The sequence below is a fragment of the Rousettus aegyptiacus genome, unplaced genomic scaffold (genome assembly GCF_014176215.1).
Source record: "Rousettus aegyptiacus isolate mRouAeg1 unplaced genomic scaffold, mRouAeg1.p scaffold_m13_p_2, whole genome shotgun sequence".
Classification (NCBI taxonomy): Eukaryota; Metazoa; Chordata; class Mammalia; order Chiroptera; family Pteropodidae; genus Rousettus; species Rousettus aegyptiacus.
In genome coordinates this window covers 68184142-68193738 of record NW_023416295.1, presented here as the reverse complement: position 1 = coordinate 68193738, position 9597 = coordinate 68184142, and the positions used below count along the sequence as shown (strand labels likewise).

The 9597-nt window shown below is 35.8% G+C and overlaps 1 protein-coding gene across 3 annotated transcripts in view; it reads right to left on the bottom strand.

Annotated features, from left to right (window-relative positions):
• The window catches only part of ZEB2 (zinc finger E-box binding homeobox 2), a 131217-nt gene that overhangs the window by 5209 nt on the left and 116411 nt on the right, over positions 1-9597 (bottom strand). For all 3 annotated transcript variants that reach the window (XM_016148952.2, XM_016148950.2, XM_016148951.2), the window contains exons 8-10: positions 7580-9549; positions 6009-6189; positions 1-266 (exon numbers count right to left, since the gene is read on the bottom strand). The exon at positions 1-266 is cut by the window's left edge. In XM_016148952.2, coding sequence (XP_016004438.1) covers positions 1-266; positions 6009-6189; positions 7580-9549 — 2417 coding nt within the window. The remainder of the gene's footprint in view (positions 267-6008; positions 6190-7579; positions 9550-9597) is intronic.

The following is a 9597-nucleotide window of genomic DNA, read 5'->3' as shown; positions in this document are numbered from 1 at the left end:
AGCCCGGTTCATCAGCAGCTCGGTGGGTTCCAAGTGCCCCTTCTCGCGCGCCTCGCGCTCGGCCGCTTCCCGCTCCTCCGCCTCCCGCTTGCAGTAGGAATACCTGTGATTCATGTGCTGCGAGTATGAGCCCGAGTGTGAGAAGCGCTTGCCACATTTATCACACTGATAGGGCTTCTCGCCTGAGTGAAGCCTCGAGTGCTCGATAAGGTGGTGCTTGTGTTTAAACGCTTTCTTACAAATCTGACACTGATGTGGTCTTTTTCCTGAGAGAAAGAACAAGATTACAGGGTGATTAGTGTCTTTGCATGAGGTCGCTTCCCAAGAGTCCTGCAAATGTCCAGACTGAGGCATAAGGGTGTCCGCTTGTGGCGGAAAGATCAACAACACACTTCAATCTAATCGAAGGAGAGTTAGGAGGATGCATTTTCATCTCATAATTTGGCGCTCTATGCTTGCTTGTGCAATACGATTAATAAACAAGAAGACACCCGAAAACTACTTAAAGAGAAAATCTCAGAAAGGAAGCTTTTAATTGCTAATTACCTCATTAAAAACTGAAAAATGTCCTATTGAGCAAGAAATTTCATGTGCTTTCCGCACATATTTTTATCAGGTCATTCTCTTTCTTACAACTTAAAAACGAGGACTTGTATGAAAGTGATAAAAATGGCATCATCGCTGGCATTGGCATTTACACCCTCTGCTTAAGTCATGAATGGTGACTTTGAAAATGGGCTTTATGTCTCAAACAGCAACAAACTGCCAAGTTAGGCAGGAGCAGAAATAGAGGGAAGGTGTTTATTAGCCATGTGATTCTAAGAATAAAAATTAGAGACGAAATCATTTGAAAATACAAAGTAGAAAGATGGATGTCGTGGAGGTTGAACTAAATCCCAAATAGTGTTTTCCCTCTAAAGTTTTCCATGGGATGTCAGCCACTTGTTGAGTGTTAAAATACTCTTCAGCTAGAGAACGCTGTATTTCCTTTGGCATTCCAGGCAGTTTCTAACCAGTGTTTGCAATTTGAAACTAGTGCCAAGCCTAAACACATCTGGTTGATTCCAGGCCACAAATAGCACTGGAATGCCTTCAACACCTTCCATAGCTGCCATACTTAAAAAGTTTATTTCCAAAATAGAACTGACAAAAAAAATTTATCAGACTGATGCTCCACAGTTAAAGTCAGAAATGTGTCATGTAGAGCACTCTGTATCATAACATACATGAAGCTCTGTGCTTGTATTTCCTACTACAAACTTGCATTTCAGCAAATTAAATTAAAAATCAGCGGTACCAGATTCAACCCCATTTTCATTTGCTAAGTGTCATGTTATGAGATTAGAAACCCATTCTACACACTTCAGGTACTTGGTTTTATGGTGCAATATAATCTCAATTAGTAATCAAATATCTTTAATAATGTTATTGAATGCCTCTGGGGTATGCTACTATTTAGAAAATGCTGCAAGCTGCTGCTATCTGGTTATTTCATTAATGGCCTTTATCTTGCTGGAATGTCCAATATAAATGCAGTGATGATAGATGTGGTAAAGCATAATATTAAAGTAAGAAGAAGTTATTTACCTGTAAGAGAAGAAATTATACAAATATTTATTGGTGACTACTTGTGTTGGAAATAAGGAAGATTTAGTAATCTACTTCTAGTCTATAGCTAATAGTCTGAAAAAAAAAGTATAGTTCAAACCACACAAGAACCACTCATCAACTTTTGGAAAAGATGTTTTGAATGAGGTAAACTGAATAAGAGAGAAGAGAATTCCAATGGAATTCCAAGAGTTTGGAAAGATAGTATGCTTTTCCATTTGATAAGACCACTGCAGTGGGAAGTTCATTTAACAGGAAACAGAAGTGTATTTGGGAAAAAGATAAAACTTTTGCCTTCCAGAAAACTCCAAGTCATTGTATACAAATTTGGTCTCTCTTGGGTGTTTTTGGACCTTAAAGAAAAGGATGCCATCAGAAGCAATGATAAGACATTTCTGACAGTGGCAATTCATTCACAGGGGCAAGATGGTGTAGTATTAAGTAAAGGAGATGGGTTCTACAGTATAATTGCTTGGGTTTAAATCCATCTTTCATGACCAGCTGTAGAGCTGCAGGCATATTAATCTCTCTAAGGACCAAAGTCCCCGTCATTAAAAGAGAGATCATTTGGGGACCTAACTTGTGGACTGGGCATAGGCGTAAAGGAGACAGCATAGGTAAATAAGTTTGGTGGTTAGAATAAGGATTGCATGTGGTAAGCACTCAATTAATGATAAATACTTTTATTTGCATCCATTAATACATTTTTCAATAATTTCCCGAGTCGTAAGCAAGATGCATGTATCAAGAGCAGAGAACACGGAAGAAAGGAATTTGAATGGAAAGAAGAGAGAAATTGCAGATGAAAAATTCCTTGGTACTTTAAGGTTTAGTTGCTACAGTGTGTATTAGTATTTGATCTCCTTCAAATACTAATATCTCATCAGCTCAGGAGCATGAAAAGGTCAACCAGATACGTCACCTCACGGATCGGTTGTGTGAATAATTGTGAATGAACGTCAACAGTTGATATGGCTCTCTCTTTTCCAAAGGAACAAAACACAAAGCAGTGTCTTTAGAGAGAACGAACACTCTCCACGCCAAGTTTTGAGGCCTGTTAGAAATGGTTGGGGGTGCCCACTAAACTGTAGCCTATTATATAGATATTCTCTAGTTATGGGTGACCAATTTTAGGGAAATTCATTTTATAATAAACAATATGTTTACAATCAAAATCTATTAATTCTGCATTATGAACTAATCATTCGGAAGAATAAAATGTTCAGCTACTATGTCATTCATAGTACAGAATTTGGGAATGAAAGGTGGGAAGGCTTCATCTATATCATGCACTAAATCTCTAGAAGTTTCACTGGTTAGCAATTAACGAATACATTTTAAATAAGAACTAGCTTGGACATTCCTCTTTTTTTTAACATGTTTAGATTGATTTACCTGATTTACCTGAAATCGAGAAGTTCTAGAATTAAATTTCCACATGGATGACATTCAGAAAAACATCCAAATTGACACTGAATGATCAAAACTTTTTGAGGGTAAATTTTTTCTCAAATATCAAGGTACATGATTCACCTAACTGTTAGCATAACTATAGTCAATAAACAAAGGTTTGTAGTATGAAAAATATATAACTGAGAAACAAAACTGACTAGTAATTTATTTAAAACTTTGACTATATCTACTTAAAGTAGAAACATTTTTATTGCTTTTTTCAATAAGATAGGTTTAAAAGCACCTATCACAATGTCTCAATAGAGAAAGTACTCAGTAAGTGTCAGGTTTAAATTTTAGTGGAATTCAAATGACTTCTTAAAAGTATGACTAACAGGAATTTCAGGTATTTTATTTCACAGTATTTGTTTATGACAATTAATCCTACTGAAGTCAACATTTATGTAGTGTTTCCTTCCCTTATTCCAGACCTAGGTCCCAAGAAAACCAAGTAAATACCCCATTGATAGGGAAAATTAAGCATTATATCTTTGGTGTCTGCTTAGGAATAAATTAAACAGGTAAAAGAGCACAGGATCTCAAGAATAAATAGCTCATAATTTCTTTCTTAATAAGCTATTCTATATGTTAAATTGTAGACAGATATAACAAACACACTTTATCAATGACACATAATCAAATGACAATTCAACTTCATTTTCCAAACTTAGAATCAATCAACACAAAAACTGTTCCCACTTATAATTGTCATATTATTGCATTCTCAAAGTATTACTAGTGCTTAATATAAACAAATAAAAGGCTTATGGGGCCCAATTAGGGAAGGAAAATGGACTAAATTTCCACATATATCATGAAGATAGAAAAATTCATGAAGAACTCCACTCTGATGGAAGCTAAAACACTGACAGTAGTAATGTCATGAGATGTTTGGTCAAGAGACCAAAAAGTTAACACACTGGAAACTTGACAAGCCAGGAAGCCAACAGGAGGATAATTAATCACACATTTAGAGAAAGCATTGAATGGTTAGCATCTTGTTGCTAGGCAATGTTTCTAAGCAGCAGATCTTCTTGCATCTTAAAAAATCAGAACATTTTATTTTTATTCTTTGAAATACAGTATGTTTTTAAATTGATTACGCATATTTGTGTTTGTCAACTTTTGGGTCTCTCAATTATCTATATATCTATGAAGTTTATAGACTATCAAATTTATAAAACATAAATATATTGACTAGATGTCAATATGTATGATAGCCCTCACTAAAATAAAAGTTTTACACTCACCATGTAGTAAATGATAGAGTTTGCATATGGTCATATAATAAAACCAATCAGAGAGGGAAAGATGCCTTCAGTGATGTGCCTATTGTAGCTGAATAATGAAATACAAAATATATTTGAGGTTGATTAAAATATTAAAGTAAATTTAGGTATGAAAATATTTTTACTCTAAAAATACATAAATAGGACTTAGTACTAAAGAAAACACCTATGGTATCTATCAAAAAATGACAAATATAGAAAAATTTTGACGTTTCAAACACTGAACTATATTACACAAGTACAAAAACTTTTGAGATTGCTTTTCAAATTTTGTTGTCTTTAAAGTATCATTAGTCGAACTTTTAAAATAATAGCAGTTGAAGAAAACGAAAAACTGAGTTGGCTGGAGTAAGAGTATCTTTATTTATAAATCTTGTTCTCTTCACAAATACCCTCAACACTTCATGTTGTAGAACTCACCCAACTCTGATCCCCGCCCCCCAGGCTGATTCTGATCACTTGTACTGTCTCCTGCACATGCCCAATGAGGAAAAAGAAAGGATGATAAGTACATGTGCTTCCTAAAGATAGTTTTCAATCTCTCAAAAGGGTGCCATGTATTTCGATAGTTAAAATATGACAGAAAGCATTCCCATTCCTTCTGCTTCTTTTTCTTCTTCTGTCACTTCATCACTTTTCCCCCAAAATGATTTAATGTTATTTTTTTCCTCTATATTAAAATGTTTGATACTAGACTTCCTGGTTTAAAATGAGAGTTTTTTCTATAATTTCCCTCTGCCAATATTTTGATTGAAATCCTACACTCCTTCTTTCCCATCCAGGGCTGGTAACGGCATGCCAAATTTCTAGTGGAAAAAGTTGGAGATGAGTTAGGGACAGGGATGAGGCTGAGCTACTTTGCTGTTAAGGGCAGAGGGAGGAGAGGTGGGAGGGAGCACAGGCATAGCTCCGTCACAGAGTTACAGACTGGAACTTGGATTGTGGGAAGTAATACTGCTTCACATTACAGTACTTGATGTTTCTTTTAAAAAAATTAACCCACTATCACTCTACTCATAGGGTAGAATCAGGCTGTTATCTTGTCAACTCTATGATTATTCTGAATTGGAAATAAACTAATTAAATTTAGAAAGTTTTATTTTAGTCTTCTAAATATAAATAGTTTCAGTAGCTCGTGTGGTCTATTACTTTAATTATATCCTTTTTTTTTTCACAGAACTAACATTTTTAGTTTATTCAAAATATGGCTAATTTATAAGAACCAACCAGAATCATACCTGAATCATGGTTTACTTGAGTTTTGGATGGTGATATTAATACAGCGGTGACTAAATTTTTTGTTATCAAATTTTCACATATATAGGTTCATCACAGCTTTAGTATTTGAAGATATTTTCAATAACTGGCTTGTGTCATGCTATTTTCTCGCTCTGGCCATTTCAATATACCTTTGACGTGATTTGTGAATTTTGGTGTATAGATTAACTCAGAAGACAGACAAGCACACTCATAAGCACATAAATGATCCAATAAACAGACAACAAAAAAGCCCTACTGAGCTAGGCAAAAGCGTTATTTCTTCCTTGTTGAAGGTATCAGCATATGTTACATCTTATGTTGCACAAGTGTACTCATTAAATATTATGAAATGTACAACAGGCAGGGAAGCTCTAACTAGCTAGTCAAAGTCACTCATACCTGTGTGTTCGTATTTATGTCGCAGAAGGGAACTGCTTTTCTGGAATGTCTTGTCACATAAGTCACACGCATACATGCCACTCTCTGTCTTCTTGATCTTCTTTCGAGACAGACAGGAGTCGGAGTCTGTCATGTCATCTAGGCCTGACATGTAGTCTTGTGCTCCATCAAGCAATTCTCCCTGTGATATAATCACATAGTTCAACACAGTCTCTTCTCTTTGTATTTATACCAAACAACTTCACATAGGCTGACATTTGGAGAACCTCAAAAGTGTTTGCTATTAATCGATCTAGTTTTTTTTTTTTAAAGCCTATTACTTTCTATAAACAATATATGAGGCCTCACATTTCAACAAAATATAAACCTTCTCTGCCCTAGATAGATGGTAAAGCTCCTTATTTTTCAAGGATAGAAAATGGTCAACTCTGAAGGTAAGAAAAACATGAATTTTCTAAAATCTTTAATTTTCTTTACATCAGGAAATATCCATGAGTGAAAATTCAGCATCAAAATTTGTGTATTTTCTAGTGTGCTTAACTTTAGAAATGATCTGTAGCTGCAGAAACCTCATTTTAATTAAATTTTATATTTAGGTACAAAATGTTATTATTATGCAATCTATTTAAATGTATGTCTACCAACTAAGGGCCTCAAGCTATATTTTTATATTTAATTTTCTAATTTGAAATAGGGAATATTAATAACACTTTTTATCAATGTTCTATCTATGTTAAAACAGCCTTCAGCATTGAGCAATAATGAATGTGGATCAGTAAATTATTAAATTTCTTGATATTTATTTTGTCTTGATCCAAAGGAGTGCAAACTTGCATGATAACATACATTTCCATTTGCTAGTCCACAGTTCAGTTTTCTTAGACTACGTTTGCACTAATTAATATTAGAGAAGATTAAATAGGCTTAAATACATTTACAAAGAGGGCAGATGTACTATAAATTGGAATACTGGAACAGCTGTTACAGAGGTGCGCCGCTACTTATGCTCCTATTTTGCAAACAGGGATTATATTCCATGATGATAACACACACCCGTTTTTGTCTTTTGTATATGAAAAACCATAAATTATTTACTAGTTTAAAAATCACATAGTAAGTCATGTGGAATGTACAAAATATTTCTTAAACACGCTTCAAAATAAACTATTCCCTATAAAACCAAGTACATATTAAATTTATACTTGCATTATTGCATATTATGAACATCCATAAAAGCATGTTACTATTTAAATCTTAACTTTCAGCAACTATTTAAGTTGACCAAATATTGTTATCAAAGTATAATTCTAAGAGCAGATGGAATGACCTAAACAAATCTCAAACGAATAATAAGTTCTTTATCTTTTTTAAGGCAAATGTGCTTGAATAGTGGTGTTCTACTGTTTCTCTATTTAATTTTCTGCTTTAGGTTTAAGTTAAAACAAACTCTTCTATTTCTGCTGAAATCATAGTGCTTCATTTTTTTCCACTAAGATTTTTTTTCTCTACATGTGCATCACTGATATAATTTTCATCTCCTCTTTTTAGAGCAAAAAGACAGATCATGTTACCTGAAATCCTTGCTTCCGTTGGTACTTTCTCCTTTGCTGCATATCAGCAAAAGTAGCTGCTCCGGTTGGGTAAGTATAGGCCATATGTGGTAGGAAGCTCATCTGATCCAGTCCTGGATATGGTCGTAGTCCAGGGATACTGGTCTGGACTGGCGGCATGAAAGTGGCAGGGGGAAATGCGCTTTGTGGAGGAAGAGCTGTGTACAAAGGTTTGGCACTAAATGGGTTCATGCCGAACACTGGGTTAGTGCTTTTATTGTCCAGATTATTTGAATTTGAAAACTCTTTCTTGATAAAAGTCAAATTTAGAGGCTCATCTGAGTTTTCAGATGATGAAGAAATACTGTTATGGTCTAAATTTACGCTGCTAGATTTTGTTTTGTTCTTTGTGGCTATAATACTTTTGGGTTCTTTCATTTGTTTTGGTAATGACAAGTCCAAAGGCTCAGCCTGGAGCTCCTCAGAAGAGAAGCTGTTTGGAGTGTAAGAACTACTGTGGGAGTTTTTAGAAGATGTGGAGGAAAGATTTAAGGGAGAAGGAGTGTTACTCCTTGAGTGGTCCAATTTTTCAACTGGTTTAATATTGGCAAAATGGGAAGGTTTTGTTAGCCTGAGAGGAGGGTCACAATTCGTAACACTGTTGTGGAGTTCTGCGATAGATGGCGATGTTATTGAGTCCATAGGTTTTACGGGAGACCTGGGTAATAAAGAGTCTTTTGTGGGAGGGTTACTGTTGGGAGCTAACGGCTTGGAGTTCCTTTCCAGGGATGGTGACCTGGAATTCGAATACTGGTAGACTTTTCGTTGCTCAAACCATTCCTTCACAAATTCCTGAGGAAGGCCCACAGCAATGGAAATTTTCAGCAGTTCATCAGAATTGGGCTCCATGTTCATAGCATAGTATGCTTTAAGTACAGACATGTGGTCCTTGTACGGGTTGATGGGGCTTGTCATTCCTTTCTCAGAAAGTACAGATGACAAGAGGAGGGCTTTATTATCAACAAAAACTCCGGCCTTGTTGGGGACTATGTTTTCATGAGGTTGTAGGACTGCCTTGATCTCTTCATTCATTTTACAAAGGTAACGTTCATGCTGATGCAGGGGAATGGGGCCAGGAAAACTTTCTTTACAGAACTGGCATGAAAATGGAGTGGATATGTTGTGGTTCTCAATCATTTTATCATCGGTGACCAAATCAATTAAAGTACGCAGTTTCTCTTTCTTTATGTTACTGATCTGTCTCCTTGAGTCAGTAGTCAAGCTCTGGAGGCAAGCTTTGGCTTCATTGACTTTTTCTAATGTGTAGTCAATAATACTTTTAGTGGCACCATTATGACTCACTACTGGGAGACCTACAGGTGGAATATTAGGAGAGGTAACTCCTTGATCCTCAGGTTGAGAGCATGGATCCTTCATGTGATAACCTTTCAACTTTGAAATCTCTTCAGCCTTGCAGTCCATTTTTTGCCTGGAAACCGTATTGTCCACAATCTGTAGAACCTTTTGTACCTCACTTAAATTACTATTCATTGTGGGAAATCCAAGTAAAGGGGCTTCCATCCCTACACCTAAGTGCTGCATTGGACTCTGAGCAGACGGATGAACTCCTAAAGGGCTGGTGGCTCCAAGTGCACCGTTCATAAAGGGACTAGTGCCGCTAAACCCGTGTGTGGCCATAAGAACTTTATAGTCATTGAAGTCTAGTGGTTCTGTTTTAATTTTAAGTAAGCCTGTTTGTTCAGACATACTAAGTGGTTTTCCATTCTCCAATTTGTTTCTTAACTGAGTAATGGCTGAATTAGTAGGAGAAGAAGAAACAGAATTAGGGGAAGAACCCGTCTTGATATTATTTCTCATTCGGCCATTTACAGAGATTAACCCAATACATTTCTTGCTGCTGATGTGTGAACTGTAGGAACCAGAATGGGAGAAACGTTTCTTGCAGTTTGGGCACTCATAGGGTTTTTCACCTAGAATGATAATTAAGATCAGCATTACATTTCTTTGACTGAGTAACA